The sequence below is a fragment of the Gossypium hirsutum genome, chromosome A11, assembly GCF_007990345.1.
Source record: "Gossypium hirsutum isolate 1008001.06 chromosome A11, Gossypium_hirsutum_v2.1, whole genome shotgun sequence".
Taxonomy (NCBI): domain Eukaryota; kingdom Viridiplantae; phylum Streptophyta; class Magnoliopsida; order Malvales; family Malvaceae; genus Gossypium; species Gossypium hirsutum.
The window spans coordinates 23,435,751-23,454,709 of record NC_053434.1 but is presented as its reverse complement, the minus strand read 5'-3'; the positions used below and the strand labels follow the sequence as shown (position 1 = coordinate 23,454,709).

Here is an 18,959-nt window from a genome sequence, read left to right as displayed (position 1 = left end):
GTAGGCATATACCATGCAACCAAATTACATTTTATTTGTTACATTAATAAAACATTATAATAGAAATATTGTTGTACATGTAATAGAACATCAAATTAACTTCCAATGAGGCGAGGCAGTTAATTATCCCATTTCTTTCCAAATATGTTTACATCCGAATTATTTTTTTAGTATCTACCATGCCATGCCCATGCCCATATCCATTTTCTTTTGTTTTTAAATATTTTCTATGTCGGTTTTCATCCATTTGTTGCATCATACATATCATAGGGGTGCAGATATGGTGTACGACGGAAATTTAACCAAAATCCAAATCCTTAAATATAATGTTACATTAAAAATCGAAACCCTTGAAAACATAAAAATGAGATGAATCAAGTGAGAGAGTACTCGTCTCTGTATTTCATAAAATGGTGATTAAATTCATCTATTGACAACATCCATCCCCACCGCCCTCCTCACCTAATCCACGCCACCTCCACTGACGCTTTTTATTATTATTATTTTTCCTGCAAACCCACAAAACCATCCCCTTCCATTTTCAACCTGCAACAGATAATAACGCAAACATTACCAACAATGTCTAAAGAAACATCAGGCCACAAACACAAACGCAAAGGTTAAATTTCCCAGCAGATTTTGTACAATAAGGCTTAAGTACAAACTTGTCCCTCCAACATGAAAAAAAATTGAGCAATTTAGTCCTTTTAAATTACCGTCAGTTAAAATTTTACAACTTTGCTTCAAAATTAAATGTATAATTTGCTCCCAAGTCTATAGTACAAGGACCCGGCACCAAAGCAAACATCAAGAAGCACAAAACATGCTATTAAAAAAATTTCTCATATTTATCCAAGTTAAAACATCTATTGCAAAATGTGCAACTTGCTAAAAAAACGTTTTTCACTTAACAATTACGCAAATAAGTTAATTTCATATGTTTATCTTCCCAATAAATTGGTCTATACAAGGTGAAGGGGGCAAAACAAGCACAACGAACTTTGATGGTTAGGAGTAGTTACCATGTTCAAATTTATACTTAACAAAGTCTTGCTTTTAGATCTGCTGCAACAGCATCAATGAACTCCTCAGTATTCAGGTACTTGTCCCTAGCAAGCCTGCAGCATCCATGTCAATGTTATAACCAAGTTCTGTATAACATATATGTACATGTATGCAAAGTAAAAAAACGAATTATATGAGTACCCACTGACATGCACAAACATTTCTTATGAAGGATCATTTACAAGTTAACAGACCATAAAAATCACTGGCAGTTAAATTGCATAAACATGCTTGATAAATACTTACTTAGAGCCGTGAATGATTAGTGCAAGATCTTTGGTCATCTTTCCAGATTCCACAGTTGCAATACAAGCTGCCTCTAGTTTCTCAATGAAATCTAAGAGTTTAGGATTGTCATCCAATTTTGCCCTGTAAACAACATATTAGTTCTAGTAAACATTTAAATAATTTTGTTAGCCGCCCATGTGAAAAATAAAGATGCCATCAGTACTACCTGTGTGCAAGCCCACGTGTCCAAGCAAAGATAGATGCTATGCTGTTCGTGCTGGTCTCACCACCCTTTTGGTGAACTCTGAAATGCCGTGTAACAGTACCATGAGCAGCTTCTGCTTCTATTGTTTTCCCATCTGGGCAAACCTGAAACACAAACAAATTCATCATGTAGGGTAAGTGGCATGTAAGATGGTGCTCAGGATAGGATTGAATTTACATCATCCCATGTTTAGTATTCATCTTCATCCCAGGAGGAAGATAAGAAGACTATTTATCACCAGCAGAGAGAAGATAATAAAATTAAATAAAAACTGTTGACATGAGATATACCAGCACAGATGTCATCAATCCAAGAGATCCAAAACCTACAAAAAGCAATTCAGGTCTAGTTAGAAAAGCAATATAGCTACCATGACGCAAGAATAATGTGAAATTTTATCAATTTGGGGCTGAAAGGGGAACTTTTTTTCCTTCTACTAGTTTGTGACACAAACCTTGGGCTAAGAAATCACTCTGGACATCACCATCATAGTTCTTGCATGCCCAAACATAACCACCTTCACTCTTTAGAGCATATGCCACCATATCATCAATGAGACGGTGTTCATACCTTAAATTAAATAATCTGAATCAATATTTGACATAAATATAAAGAAAATTAATTTAAGTCAAAAGTAAAAAAGATCCTTACCATATCCCAGCAGCCTCATATTTTGATTTCCAGTTAGCCTCATAAACCTCTTGAAAGATATCCTTAAATCTTCATTAAATAAACAAACATAGCTATAGGAGTCAAAAACAGAATAACAAAGAGCTTGCAGTAATAAAAGTTTTACTTATTGAGCAAGCCACATACCTTCCATCATACTTCTTAAGAATAGTATTCTTCGTACTAAGATAAAGAGGCCACTTCTTCTGATAAGCAGTGTTCATGGAAGCCTCGGCAAAAGCACGAATAGACTTCATTCCCAAACCAAACATTAAAAAAAAAAAAAATTATCAGACACCACTAGAACAAAAGAGAAAGGCAACAAGACCACCAACAGAATTATAGATTCAGACCTCATCTGTGTTATACATGGCCAGTGAAACTCCTCCTTCACCAGTGAAGTTGAAAACTTCATATTCAGTCTTCTCACCCTGTCCCTCTGGAACTGCAAACAATAGCAATCGATGCTAATTATCCAAAAATCAAGCGCCAGGTACTACTAAATACCATTAAAAACAAACAATTGAATATAAGAAATCATCAAGTAAGGCAAAGAAAAGATTTTACCAAAAACAAGTTTAAGTTTCCCAGCTCCTTTAATGACAGCATCAGTTGCTCGGTACTGATCACCGAAGGCATGCCTTCCAATGCATATAGGCTTTGTCCAACCTGATGACACAAGAAATCAACATAGCTTAATATAAATGTGAGTAACTAAATAAAAATATACATCCACAACATCATGATAAAGCTAAATACCTGGGACAAGTCGAGGGACATTTTTGCAAATAATTGGTTCTCTAAAGACAGTGCCTGAAAGATTACACCAGTCAAAATAACTGATATTGAAACATCACAAAATAATAGGAAAATTCTAGAAAGATATGAATGCATTGATGCTAACCGTTCAAAATATTCCTAATAGTCCCATTAGGGCTCTTCCACATCTGCTTCAAGTCAAACTCCTTAACACGAGCTTCATCTGGCAATCACCAACACCATATTGTAAGAACTTGCCGGATTTCAAGCTTCCAAGCATTTTACCGTTCCAGTAAGAATCCAAATTTCAATAATTCAACAAGTTAATGCATGCTTCTTTCCAGGAAGAACTGCAGCGAAGGTTCAGCCATGTATACCTGGAGTAATAGTAGCACACTTGATGGCGACATTGTACCTAAAATAAGAACCAGAAACACTTGAGGTCAGCTGAACACAACATAGATAACAAAGTGGAAGTACATACACCCAATTAAGTTTAGCATGTATTTCAATAGCAGTTATGATAATGTTGTCAGGGGGAAAAAACAGCACAAAAAGATACGCCTATTAGTACCAAAGCAAGAGCAAGAATCAGATTCTTAACTGCTTTATTACTATCGGATACTCTAATCAATCAAAAACTGGTTCATAATTAACAGGAAAAATGCAAAGAATAAGAACAGCAATAACATGTAAATTTCTATCATGGTAAATGAAGAAATAAGCAGGAAAGAATATGGCCAGAAGGGTGTGCCACTAGGAAAGAAGCAGATGGAAGAATTAGCAACAACAGCATTGAAAAAATATTGCAACAAAGATATTCATCCCTCGGGAATTTAGAAAGAAACAACTAAAACATACTTAAGAGTAGCTTCTGCACTTTCAATTGTAACTTTGTCATCGGTAGCATCACGATGTGGAAGACCAAGGTCAAAGTACTTTATGTCCAACTCCACAAAGGGAAGAATGAGCTACAAAAGAAAAAATATATATTACAATCACAAAAATATATTATAATTTTTGTAATTTTTTACAAAAATTATATATACGTCATCATATAAATCAACGAATCACCTTATCCTTAATTGATTTCCAAATAACTCTGGTCATTTCATCTCCTGCGCCACAGAAATGAAAAACCCCATATGATCAGGAAGACAACATGATGTACAAGACTGTAATATACCAATTCAACAGAAGCAACACAAAGAAATCGCAAGGTTTAATATACAACAATGTTCCACGATATATATATGCTTTTGCGTCTGTACACGTCTGTTGGAATGTACTTGCACCCCACATGTTCGATCAAATGTCAAGAAACTATTGTTTTCCATATAGTTAAGTTTTCATTATAAGCAATGCAGTAAAGTAATATAGCATGCTTTTAGATAATCCTTTCTATGAAATATATTAATATAAATGAAAGATCTGCTGATTCCAGTCCAGTCAACTTGACGTAAAACTCATTAAAAAACGCCATATGAATACGATAATCATCATGGTGAAATTAACAGAAGAAGAACGAAGTGCTTAACATATGAGGCAGGCGTAACAGAGTGATAAAGGATGTCGTTGGCTTTCAGTTTATAAGATCTGCGTCCAGATTCATTTTAACACCAGTTTTTACTTCATTTTTTTGTTTATCGACACTGCTGATTATACGGCAACCGGAATCAAAAAGTAACAACAGATAGTAGCAAAGAAGAAAGCCAGATCTGAGTGAGAACAACATCTAATGTACGGAACTGAAGAAAATAAGATCTGAATCTGAATCTGAATCTCAAAGAAAAGAAAAAGGAGATACCGTCCATCTCAACGATGGGATTGGCGACCTTGATCTTCTCAAAACCCATTGCTATTCCCACCGATTTGACTTTTTTTGTTTCGTATCAAGATTTAGATGAAAAATGAAAAATGAGCAGCCACTGCGGATGCCGTGTCTTACGAAGTTGAGTATAAGTAGAAGAAGAGTAGATGTGCATCGGTGACTTTAAGACGGCACCTCACCTAACCCAAACTACCTTTTTTATTTTTTATTTTTATATCTTAGACCCCAGTCCCCACTAGATTCTAGTCGGGTGAGTTTTAATTAATTGTAGACTTTAATAACGGATTTTTATTTGGAAAAAAAACCTTATAATAGGTAAATTATAATATTTAGATTTTTATTTGGAAAAAAACTGATGTTATTATACATCCCTTTTGACAATACATAAATTAAATAAAAATAATATAAACTTTTATAAGAAAAGTTATTTAAATTGTTAAATATTTTCATAACACTTCCTATAAATAATATATATTTTACTATAATTTTAAAAAATTTATAAATAAGTTGTAGTAAAAAATTTTATAACATTTTTTTATAAATAAGTAACATATAACATGGACACATAAATAAATTATGTTTATATTTTGTGACAAAAAAATTATAAATAAATATATTATAACACTTTGATAACATTTAAATTATTTTTTATAATAAACCTTTTAGCCATAACTTTAAAATTACAAGTAGTTTTAAAATTTTGGCATGTATCTTTTTTAAAATATTTATTTTTTTAATATTTTATTATGTCTTTATAGGAGATTTGTTTATAGAGTCTAAAAATTTTATTGAGAGTATACTAAATATAATAGGTCCCACGAAATTGGGTGTAAATGAAATATTTTAGTTACACCTTTCAATTCATATAAGAAAAGTGAGAATTAAAGTAATTATATAGATAATTGCACTTAAATTTAATTTTAAAAAATTATTTTTATACTAGTTATAAAAATTATATAATTTTAATTAAAACTTATAATATTTCAATTATACTTATATATATATATATATATTAAGATATTTTTTTTAAAATCATATATTTTATTTAATTTTAAAAAATAAATATAATATAAATCAATTATGCTTCAAAAGTCAAAAGATTTTTTCCTTTTTGAGTGCCATATTAAAATATTAAAAATTGAAATAAAATAAATTTTAAAATAAAATCAAAAGAAATGTATAAAAGGGAGTCAAATATTTCATCTCCCACTGTTCCTATCCCTATCACCAACCAACTTCCTCAATATACGAATATTTATGATCGTTTTTTTACTTGAAAATGGCGAGATTTTATATTATTTTATAAACTAAATATTTTAAAAAGTTATTTTTCTAAAATATTGTTTTTTCAGTTTAATATTTATAAGTATAAGTTTAGTACAAAGTTTTGATTATTAAATTTTTTGAAGATAAAAAAATATTGACTGATTTTATTGAAATCAAACTTTAGACACCTTTTACAAGTGTCGAATTTCATATTAAATTTTGAATCTCAAAGTTCAATTTAATATATAGACTATCTTTTCTTCTTTTTTTCTTTTTTTTTTTATACATACAACAAATTTTTAACTATAAATTCTCTTATATTTCTCTTTCACAAAAGAAATCCTTTTATAAATAAAATACAAGTATAAGATGCTATATATTATATAGTATAGTTGGAAATCTGAAATTAGATAATAAAAATTTTAGTTCAAAGTGTATGGCATGTTAACACATCGTTTATTCTGACATAAGAATTTTGACACTTTCCCTCGTGTCTTGCATTGCCTTGGAATAATGTCAAATCAAATACGAAATCACATGAAATATTGGTAAAATAGAAAATAGAAGGGCATTTGCAGGCTTAAAATTTATATCACAAGCAGTTCTGTTACTAACTCGTTGTTGTAATATACATTATAATATAAGTTGGAGCATGTTTAATCGTATCTTATTTATTGATTTAAGAGTTTAGAAAGTTATAGGTTATAATAAAATATAAAAATAATTATTAAATTATTGATTTCATTTTATTTTAATCATTTAGCTATTATTTTTTAAAAATTTAATCATTAAATTTTTTAAAATTAAATATTTTACTCACTTGATTGTTGACATAATCTTTTTATTTCTTTAACTAATTTTCAGGAAGTGTGATTAAGTTTTTCTTTTTAGTTGGACTTTCACCGGCTCTTTTCTACTCTCTTTTTTTTTCCTCTTTTCACCTTGCTTTGACCGTCTTTATTCGTTTTTTTTATAGGAAATAAATTATTTCTTTGGCTAAATTGTCTGTATATGCCAAAATTTTTGTTAATTGGTTACATAAGTTGTTTTTTTTTATTTAGAAAAATAGGTCGATTTTAGAAAAATAGTGTGAAAGCGCGTTCAGTTAGGTATGCTTTCCTTTAACGATTTTTTCCCCAACGGTAAAAATTCAAACACTCCAACGGTAAAATATTGAAACAGTCCAACGGTGACTTTAATTTCTTATAAATACCCAAGGTATTTTCCATTCTTTTCACTCAAATCCAACTCTCCCCATTATCTCTAAACTCTCAATTCTCTCAATCTTTTCAAGATTTGTTTGAAATTTTCCAATAAACATGTATAAAAATATCATAGTTTTATTTTATTATTTCGTAAATTATTTATTTCGATTAAATTTTCAAGAATGACAACTTCTCTTATTCGTTTCAACAACAAGCACATTTTCGCCGCTTAATTGCTAATGGTAAGGAAAAAATTTAAATTTTGTTATTTTTAATTAAGTTATTTTTTAAGTTTTAAAGTTTTTTAAATTTAAATTATTTTAAATTATTCTATTTTGTTGATATAAATAGGCAAATGATCATGTTTTGGAGAGGTTCATACACAATTTATCAAAAAGCGCACCCAATGAAATTCAAGGTTATTTGCAATATGCAAGATTCTTACATGCACGTCGTATGCTCTGGGCTGTACTTTGGATCCTACACTTATCAGCGCATTGGTGAAAAGATGGAGACCTAAGACACACATATTATATCTTCTATGTGGTGAGCGTACAATCACACTTAAGGATGTAACTTTACAACTCAGTTTACCTGTGGATGGGTCAGTCGTTACGGGGTCAGTGGTCATTCTAGGTAAAAAGGACCTTTACGAGGCATTTTTAGGGAATGTGCCAAACAAGTTTCAAGGTGGCCGGGTAGAGATGAAATGGTTGCGAGATAATTTCAAAGACCTTCTTTCGAACGTGATTTACGTCGTGAAAGAACAATATGCCCGAGCATTCATTCTGAGGCTAATCGGGGGCATTTTAATGCCTGATAAATCTTTCTCAACTGGACGCGCTTTCTATCCACCACCCTTCAAAGCCTACCAAGATGCCCTGTCCCTGGGAATCTCAGGTATGTTTTCAAGCACCATTTTCAGATATTCGATGAAAATGCCTTTTCTGCGACGTATTTTCGACCACGAGTTGTTTTTTTTCTTTTCGATCTCACCCCTCCCCCGCGCCTATAAAAGGAAGTGTAACACCCTTAACCCTAATCTGTCGCCGGAATAAGGTTACGGAGCATTACCAAAATTTACAGATCAAATAGACAAAAAATGCAAACATTTCATATCATATAGCATTCATGTCAAAACCCAATCAAAATCATACATATTGTCCCTTATACGAAGCCTTGGGGCCAAAATACATATTAAAAACAAGTCGGTACTAAATCAGATATTTAAAAAAATTTCGAAAAACATGAAATTTCTCAAAGCTACAGGGGTCACACAGCCGTGTGGGCAGGCCGTGTGACTCACACAGCCAAGAGACACGCTTGTGTGGACATTCGAAATAGGGACACACGACCATATCCCAGCCCGTGTAACTCCCTGACTTGGGTCACACGGCCAAGCCACACGCCCGTGTGCTAGGCTATGTGAGCATATTGACTTGTGCTCTATTAAAATATATAGGGGACACATGGCCGTGTGTCACACACGGTTGAGACACACTCTCGTGTCTCTATCCATATAGACGAAAATAGGTCATTTTCCAAGCCATATTTCTCACCCAAATTGGTACCAACCTAAACACAACAATTTGCATATATCCAAGTCATAAATAGGCATCCAAACCAGCCAAAATCAAGCTTAAAACATATAATATCATCACATTCAACCAATATGCCCATAGGCACCTCAATTGACAACATCAACCATTTGGTACCTAAAATACCAATTTACACATCAAACATGATAAGACCATTTATATATACATAGCAAAATATATCAAATCACAAACCAATTTAAATAACTAAAAACATAACAAAACATGTAGGCTATCATTAGCTAAAATAATCTATACATGCCATTATAACCAAAATTAGATAACCAAATTGTACCAAAAGAGCTGATAAATAGTGTGAAATAGCTCCGACAAGCTTCCAACCTGAACGAGCTTCTGAATTACTATAAAACACGAAAAATAACACAGAGTAAACATTCAAGCTTAGTAAGTTCGTATAATAAAGAAATTAACTTACCATTTAATCACATTTAAGGTAAGCATACAAAACATATCCAAATCAATTTGGCCAAAAGCCTAAACACATATCCTCAACAACCATGTTAGTCATGTAATTCAACAACTATTCAAATTCCATATACATGTAACATCTATACCATATATCCATGTATCACATATAAATCATTTCCATATAATTCATGTAAATACCTGTACTAGTTCGAATTGAACTCTTATAAACTCTTAATAGAACTATGCTCTTTGAACCATTTAGAATATCTTGGATACACGGGTAGTACACACGAGGTGTACTGAACTGTAATCCGTCAATTCATTTACATGTCTGCTCATACGAGCTATGAATCGGTAAGCTCATACGAGCTGTGAATCGGTAAGCTTATACGAGCTGAGAATTGGTAAGCTCATACGAGCTGTCGTGTGTCTGCAACACATACAGGACCTCAACTAAATCGATAACCCTAATGACATGTCATTTGCATCCTACAAATTCATAAGGTTCAAACGGGACTTGATAATCGTCGGATATGCAATCAGTATTTATACATGGCAATTATACAAATCACATACATATAATTCAATTTAAAACATATAAATATACAATTTAATTGCACGAAATTACCTTGACGAGTGTACGTAGATACAGATGCAACTAATCCGATATTTTCTCTTTACCTCAATCTAACTTTGTACAAGGTCTGACAGGATCTATACGAATAAATTTAACTCATTTCAATATATTTCTCATTCAATTTAATCCAATATGGAATTTTGGAAAATTACCATTTTGCCCTATATTTTTAATTCATTTGTAATTTAGTCCCTAGGCTCGAAAAATGAAATTCATGCAATTTAATCCTTACTCAAGCCTAGCTAATTTTTACACATATTAATTGTAGCCCATATATTTCACAAAATTCACAAATTTTACCATAAATTTATCACCTTTTTTTTGTAACATCCCGATTTTGGGCTTCGGAACAGTGGTTTCGAGACCACAAATCCGATGAGAAAAATTTCATTTTTATTATACTTTTATGGTCTAAAATTTCACATAATGATTTCATGAAAATTTTGTTCGAATATTTCGACGTTTGGGCACTCAATTTAGTAAAAAGGACTAAATTGTAAAAAGTGAAAAAGTTGAGTTTTACATGTTAGAGGTGTCTAATTGTCATGAAATTTTAAATGGAAGGTTCTTAAATGATAATTAAACCATTGTGTAACTTTTTGGGAAAAATGGCTTTGGTTGGGTAAAATTTGAAAGAATAGTAAAAAGCCATTTTTATCATTTAGGGGTAAAATGAATTAAAAGACAAATTTTAAACCCTAAATGTGTCCCTTTCTTCTTGCTACAGCAGAATGTACCAAGAGCAGTCATGGTTAGGGTTTGGCCAAGCTTCCAAGCTTAATAGTAAGTGATCCTGAGCTCCGTTTTTAATGTTCTATGTATTTTTAAATCCGAGTAACATGATCTGCTCATTTCAACCATTATTTTGAGCTAGGATTTATGTTTAAAAATTTACCCATGAATGATATGCATGTATTTTGATGTTTAGTGGTAGAATATGAAGCTTGAAATTGTGTTAAACAACTTTTACTAAGCGATTTTACGTGAAAACGAGTAAAACGACATAATTGGTAAAAATTCCTAATGTTCATAAGTACATGTTAGAGTGAGAATTTGATGTTTCTATAGAAGGGAAAAATGATCAGCATGTCATAAAACATAAGAAAATAGGAAGAAGTTTAATTTCTGAACCTTGGGGCAAAAGTGTAAATATGAAAAAGTTTAGAGGTCAAAATGAAAATTTGTAAAAATATTCTTTTTAGACCCATATGAATATTGTGACTAATTAGTAGGCTAAAATTGATATTATAGATCAAGGAAATCGAGATTTGGGCTTAAATCGGGAAAATACAAGGTTACGGACTAGAATGGTAAAATGCCATTTTTGGATCCGAGGTAAGTTCGCGTTACTTAATAAGCCTATTATTCATGTTATTATTGATATACATGAAATATAATTTTTTATAATTGTATTGAATTTGATGTTAATAGAAATTTGATGGAATATGATATTTAAAAGAAATGGGTGATTACCGAGAATATGAGATCTTGCATATGATTGTCCTGTTTGCATGAGTGGTTGTGCTAAAAGATAGCACAGGTACGTACTCGAAACTCATGAGTACATGTTTGAAATGTGAAATGAAATGGACTTGTGAAGAGAGTGCAAATGAAATAAGTTTTAGTATTGTTCAATTAATAGACACAAACGGTGATTTGTGGTTGATGAATTGAGATTAAATGAGGAAATCTCGGTTGAACCTTCAGAATGAAAAAACGTGGTGCTAAGTGGATATACCACGATTACACATATTGATACATATAACGTGGTGCTAAGAGGATATACTACGTTAAACATGTAACGTGGTGCTAAGTGGATATGCCATGGTTACATATATTGATTCATTAACGTGGTGCTAAGTGGATATACCACGGTTAAACATGTAACATGGTGCTAAGTGGATATGCCACGGTTATACATGTTAATTTGAAAAGTGGCACTAAGTGCTTATGCCAAAATTACATGTTAGCCCAATAGTGTGGAGCTATGTGCTAAAATCACCGGATATTGTTACTTTCCGAAGTGTTCACCGGGAGAAACAAGTTTACTAAATGAAATTTAACGTAAAAAAAAATGTGGGATAATACCGGAATATGAATATATGAGTTTTGAATTATGAGTTAGATATGTGATTGAATTTTTGATAAGATGAATATGGATAAGTATTATCTTGAAAGTTGATAATAAGAAATTTTAGTGAAGGAATGAAATTTGGGATAAACAGTCTAAACAGCAGCAGGGGAGTGACTTTGAAAAATCACCAAAAATTGTAGAAGTTGAACTAGAAGTGGAATGAGATATGAAATTAAGCTTATTGAATCTAATTTCATATAAAAGAAACAGAACAAACAATGAATTCTATATTTTGAGATATTTATATTTTTGTAAGACTGATTCAAACTGATTTCGTGATCCCCTGTTCTGAATTGTAAAAATCATTAAAAATTGTAAAAAAATATTTAAGGAACATAATTTATATGATTTGATTCCTTATTGAATTATTTTCAGAAGAAAGAACGAGAACCTCATTTGAATTTGGTACAAAAAGATAATTAAATTTTAGTGAAGAGTGGTCGAAGCTGTCAAACAGCAAAACAGGGGAGATTTTAAATAATAAAATGTACTTTTTAGCTAGACCAAAAATTCTGAAAATTTTATGGTGGAAAGATATATGAGTCTAGTTTTTTGGAAAATTTATGGATCTTAATTTGGAGTTCTGTAGCTCCAGATACAAATGATTTAGTGACTGTGACTCAAGAAAACAGCTTAACCAGAACATGTGTAATGTACAATTGGGATAGTTTTACTATGGAAAGCATGTTAGTAAATTGCTTATTATTTTCATGCGAGCTTACTAAGCGTAAAACTTACCCCCTCTTTTCCATTTCTTTTAGTGTTGTCAAGTTAACTCGGGGTTGGAGATCGTCGGAGGCAGTATCACACTATCAAGCCAACACCTTGACAGTATAAACACATATGCTAGAATTATCAAGTGAGTGGAATGTATAGGGACCTAGTTTTATAACATGTGTTATTATAATTTGGCCAAATATATTGGTCTTTAGTGAGCTAATGATTCTGACTTATAAATCTAGCTATTCATGTTATGTCTGATATTAGTGATGTGCATATGCTTGTTTGCCATGAATGGTTGGTAATATGTTATGTGTTGTTGTAAGAATGCCATGCTTGTGTCTTGATTGTGAATATATAATTATTCAAACATGCCATGTCAATTGCTATGAAAATGTATAAGTGTATGTAGGTAATTAAGGGTGACAATTGGCTTGGAAAATAGCCTTGAAATTGACCACACGGCCCAATCCACACGGGTGTGTAATTTTCTGAAGCAAGAAAATTAGTTAAATTGCCCAAAGATTTTCAAAGTTCTAGGTTTAGTCCCGAACCACCCAATGTATGTTATGGGTTTCGAAGACCTATATAAGGGACGATATGCATGTGTTCGAGATGTTTTAATTTTTGGTGAAATTTTGTGGTCCGGTTTTGCATGTTGTGAATGTTTAAGTCCGGTAACGACTCGAACCCTGTCCCGACGTTGGATACGGATGAGGGGTGTTACATTTTCAATTTAGTCACTAATTGATGATTTCACAAAAAATCTCTTTACAAAAATTATTTATTTAACAACAACCATTCATTTTCTATCATCTAACTTCAAAATTCAAGCATGTTCATAATAGCAAAACCCTAATACTTTAATAGTTTTGCAAATTAATCCCTGAGCTAGCTAGATCAAACTAAACGATCCTGGAAACATAGAAATCATAAAAAAATTGGACAAAAATTCATACCTAATTGAGCAAAATAAGCTTGCCTAAATTTCAAGCTTCCATGACTAGGTTTTCTATTTTTCTTTTTTATTTTGATGGAAGATGATGATAATGGATGATAATAATTTATTTTATTTAATTAATTATACCTTTAATCACTAATTTCCAAAATCAACCTTAATAATTAATTCAAATTCCAATGATGACAAATCCATGCTTATCCACTAACAACCTTAATGGCTAATTACTATACAAGGACATCCAATTTAAAATTCTATAACTATTTAATATATTTAGCTATTAGACACATATTTGCACTTTACGCATTTAATCATTTTTATCAAATTAAGTATGTAACAATAAAATTTCTTAACGATAAATAATTTTTATACGGTATTTCTATATCATACTGTAGCCATAGAATAACAATAAAATAATTTTTTTGACTTCGGATTTGTGGTCCCAAAACCATTGTTTCGATTTCACTGAAACAGGTTGTTACAGGAAGGCTATTCTTCCATACTCTATCATCTCTCCTGATCATCATCCTCCACTTTACAATATTTCTCTCTCTCATTTTTCCCCGCTTCATGTTTAAATTTTGTCGATATATTTTTCTTGTTGAGGTATTCTGAGTCATTGGTGATGCGATATGCTCTGAACACTCATTTCATATATCATGCCGATACAAGATGAACTATTACCTCAGAACCTATCTTGTGGAAGTCAAGTTTCGAGGCGACGATTTATCAGTCCGGGTGGAGTTTACGTTGAGTCTTGGTTGACGGTCGTTATGCGGTCACAAGCTCAACTTTTTTGAGGGCATATCATAAGAAAAAACTGTGAGATTTCCAGCTATAATCAATGTAATTTTTTTTATTTCCAGTAGTTGATATCTTTACCTTCCTTCTTATCTGAAGGCCGAACAGCTATTGAACAGAAGAACTCTTAGCCGGCAATGGCTATTGCGGTGGAGTAAAGTGATGCTCCTTTCGGGCCGACAACAATTTTCGTTATTAAACAACCTATTTATACTATGACTGTTGTCGTGCTGACTGAGTTTGACCTCTACTTCGCCGGAACATTCGCTCTCTGCCTGAAAGTCCTATTGTGTCACCTCAGTGTCAACCTTTAAATAGAATGAAAGGTTAAAGATATCGGCTGACTGGAAATAGAGAAAAATTTACGTTAATTACACTAGAAAACCCTTTGTTTCCCCTATGATTATGACATCAATATTATGTATAGTATTATAAGACATCATTTTCGATTATCCAAAAAGCTTGAACTCGTGACCGTCAACGACCATCAAATGACCCCCAGTTATACTCGAACCCGTGATCGCATTACAGTCGTCGACTGAGACCTCCACTTAGATTTCAATCCATGACTGTTATCAAGCACTGCCACCCCGAAACTCGACTTTCATAAGATGGGTTTCTAAGGTAATGGTCCTATCTAGCATGACATATGAAATATATGTGTTCTGAGACGTGTTATTGCATCTCCAACCTTCAAATCTACCTATAAACTTTCACGGTGTCGCCCTCAAAACCTTAAACATAAAACCCTAAATGCATAAACCTAAAAAAACTTAACCCTAAAAAATAAGTGGCCAAAGAGAGAGTGTGTGGGTGCGCTTTCTCTCTCTCTCTCTCCCAAAATCAATCTATTTTCTTACTAAAAAAGGGCTTTATGGCCAATTAACAAAAAAAAGACGACATTTTTAGACAATTTAGCCTATTTTTTCTTCATTTCCTTCTCCTCCGCCATATGTTCTCTTTACTCCACTGGATTCTCCCCCACCTTGTCCCACCCCAGTACATCATCCTCATCTCTCTTTCCTACTCTTCTCGCGGTCGCCGTCATTTCTTTCTCATCGTGCTTACCCATATTTTGTTCAATTTATGATGACATGTTATGTTATTATTCATTAATATGCATGAAATTTATGCAAAGACAATGCATCAAATATTATTCCTTAATTATTACCAATTAAGTTAGTGTATAGTTACTCGTGATATTAACTCATAAAAACTTAATATATAATATAAACCATACGAAGACTAAGTTCAGCTATATTTTTTAAATTTGGATTAGCTTGAACAAATCAATACTTTGTACAATTTATTTAATTGCATTTTATTCAAAATAATATTTTTGATAATTATATTTTTATGTATTTATTTTATATTCTTTATTTTATATTAGATCATGTTCAATGTCATTTTTTTAATATTCTAATATCACATAAGTTATATATGATTTTACGTATTTAGTTTTAATTCATTTAATAATATATTTTTATTTTCATATGATGGAATATAAAGTAATATTACTCAAATTATTTATATTTTTTACTATTAATTGAATGAAAACATTTAAATATAATGGTAGCTTTTGTTTTAGTTTTACATTCTCATGTATCAAACTTTCTTAAATTTTATATCAAATTATGGCACATATATGTTAAAAAATATGTAACAAATATATTTATAAATATAATTTGGTTGAATTAGAGAAATTAAGATGAAATATTAAAATTATGATATTCTATATTTAAATCTCATTCCACGTATTCAATTTTAATTTTATATTAAAAAAATTAATTAAACAAGGATAGAGTAGATATCTCAGGTGGTCCAACATTCCTATAGGAGGACGGCGGTGCCGCAGATTTCAGTCAAATATCTCCGTTCTTTCATCGGCTGATAAGCTTTTGCGTTTTTAATTTCTGTTAGCCATTCGAAATGGATAATTGGATGTGGGAAGTGAAATACTTTCTGTTTTCCCTAGAAAAGTGAAATCCCGTTTTAAGCTTAAAACGAATGCAACCAATTTTCTTTTCCTTGCTGGACCATTTAAGAAATCTCGTAATTTGCTAACAATTATATTTACAAACAAGGAATATATATAATAATTCATTTTTTACGTAATTTTGTTACTAATATAAATAAATAATTCTAGTAAACTGTAATCATCAATCTAGTGTTTTAGTGACAATAATTTATGTGAAGTTTGTTGGTGTCTTGATTTGAATTTTGTGGATAAATTATTTTAGTATTTATTTTAATTTTCATCTCTTTTTATCTTTAAATTCATATTATTTATTAAATTATCTTAAATAAATAATAAAATAATATTTATTAATTTTATTAATTGACATATACGAAATTATCACGTGAATGTTACATTAATAATTACTAATTTTTAAAAACTAAAATTATAAAATAAAATTTTTAAAATGTAAATTATTAAATTATTTAACAAATATAAAATAATTATTTTAACTTTTATAAATTAATTCCTTATACATCACATGAGTTCCATATCAACAAGTTAATAAATAACTTTTTTTTTGGCATTTTAATGATAAGATAGATGATTATGCTTTAAAAAAAATTAAAATATAGAACATGTAATTAGTTATGTTAATCAAAAGGAAGTTACGTATGAAAGCATATAATTTTTGTGGTAATAAAACTCCAAACTTTATTTGATACTTGAATGTGTCGTTTTTGGAAATAAATGAAACGACAAAGTGGTAGTGAACACCATAGCTTCAAATGCAAAGAAATTAGTTAGGTCAGGTATTTCGAAATCAGCACTAATGTTATGACATTTCTCTTAACTATTGTATTTGAAGGAACAAATCTGATTTTAGCTATGGTATATAAATTTTGATTTTTATATAATTTTTATTTTCGTTTGTAGTACCGTTTACGTATTTATTTTTTAAGTATGTTATTGAATTAAATAAATTTTATGTGTATAATTTAGACATCAAGTTTTATGAATATAATTGTTTTAATTAAATTTATGTATATATATATTAGATCAAAGTTTTTATTAAGTTTGAGATTTATCTTTTTATTTAAAGGTTAGAGAGAAATTATGGTTATTTTAGATATTATATAAAAATTATAAATAGGTTCAATCTGTTTCTATTTCTATAATTTTTATATCTAAAATTTGTTCTATATCTTTTATTTAATATTGAATTTAGTTTATAACAGTATTAAGTATTTTGCTAATTGTTATGTGACATTTACCAAAAAATTTATTGTAGATTATATTAACATATAAAAAAGTCATAAACAATAAAATTTGATTCAAATTGTAAGTTTTCACTTCCTTGGGAGTTGTAAGTAGTATTTCACAAAAGCATAATAGAGTCAATTCCTTTTCTTTCCTTACATGGCTTCCGTGGCAGATTATTGAAATATGCTGGGAAAAAAAATTTGAGAAGTTTGCCCCTTTTTTATAAATTTACCGATTTAGGGAGAGGAAAAGGAAAAACGTGTTTTCGCCATACATTGGTAAAAGCACCTGTTTTTCTTGTAACTTTTCTAACATTAAAACGAGTCCAATAACCATAATTTTTCTTATATATAATCTTCCAAACTTCATCCTTTTCAACCAATATTTAATACTCATTCCTTAATACTTAATTTTCGGTCCTCAATTTTTCAATTTTCAATTTTCAATTCTCATTTTCAATTATTATTTTTAACTCTTTTTCTGATTTTATTTTATTCGTTATAATTTTTAAATGACAAATCAACTTTTCTTTTGAATGACAAGCATATCTCCACGTTTAAGTATAGGTAAGAAAATATTATTATTTACCTAATTTAATAGTTAATTATTATGTTGTTTTTAATTATTAATTTTTATATTTATTATATATTTAACCCAGAATTGGATTTTGGAGACGAACATAACAATTTAAGCGAGGTGCATCGAATGTCATTTATGGAACTTGTGAGATGCGATTTTTATACATGGCTCGAATGCTAGAGGGGACTAATTTGGATCCCTCACTTATCAGTGCTTTGGTCAAAAGATGGAGATCGAGATAACCCACTTCCATCTTCCCTGCAGGGAGTGAACAATTACACTCAAGACGTTAGTTTACAACTCGGTCTTCGTGCATGAGGAAGTCGTTTGGGGCCAATAATTGTGCCGATTAGAGTGCAACATTGCGAGCAACTACTAGGGAAGGTTTTCAAAAGTTTAAGGGTAGCCCGGATCGAGATGAAATGGTTGGGGGACAACTACAAACTATTGAGGCTTTCGTAGATGATATTAAAAAAGAACAATTCGCGCGTGCATTCATCTTGAGGTTGACCGGAGGGTTTGCTAATGCAGATATTTGCAATCTGATACATTTAAGGTAGTACTACTACTAGTCACTTGAAGGAGGGGGATTAGTTGG

The 18,959-nt window shown here is 31.0% G+C and overlaps 1 protein-coding gene across 1 annotated transcript; it reads right to left on the bottom strand.

Moving 5' to 3' along the window:
* Positions 1-297: 297 nt before the first annotated feature.
* Positions 298-5,069, bottom strand: LOC107895258 (isocitrate dehydrogenase [NADP]). Its single transcript, XM_041081392.1, has 16 exons — positions 4,794-5,069; positions 4,061-4,104; positions 3,848-3,957; positions 3,364-3,401; positions 3,132-3,209; positions 2,987-3,040; positions 2,795-2,896; positions 2,581-2,672; positions 2,375-2,478; positions 2,210-2,278; positions 2,013-2,128; positions 1,849-1,883; positions 1,520-1,662; positions 1,312-1,434; positions 1,023-1,118; positions 298-546 (listed from the first exon to the last, which is right to left on the bottom strand). The coding sequence occupies exons 1-15, from the start codon at positions 4,840-4,842 to the stop codon at positions 1,040-1,042; spliced, it is 1,236 nt and encodes a 411-aa protein (XP_040937326.1). The 5' UTR covers positions 4,843-5,069; the 3' UTR covers positions 298-546; positions 1,023-1,039.
* Between the last annotated feature and the right edge of the window lie 13,890 nt (positions 5,070-18,959).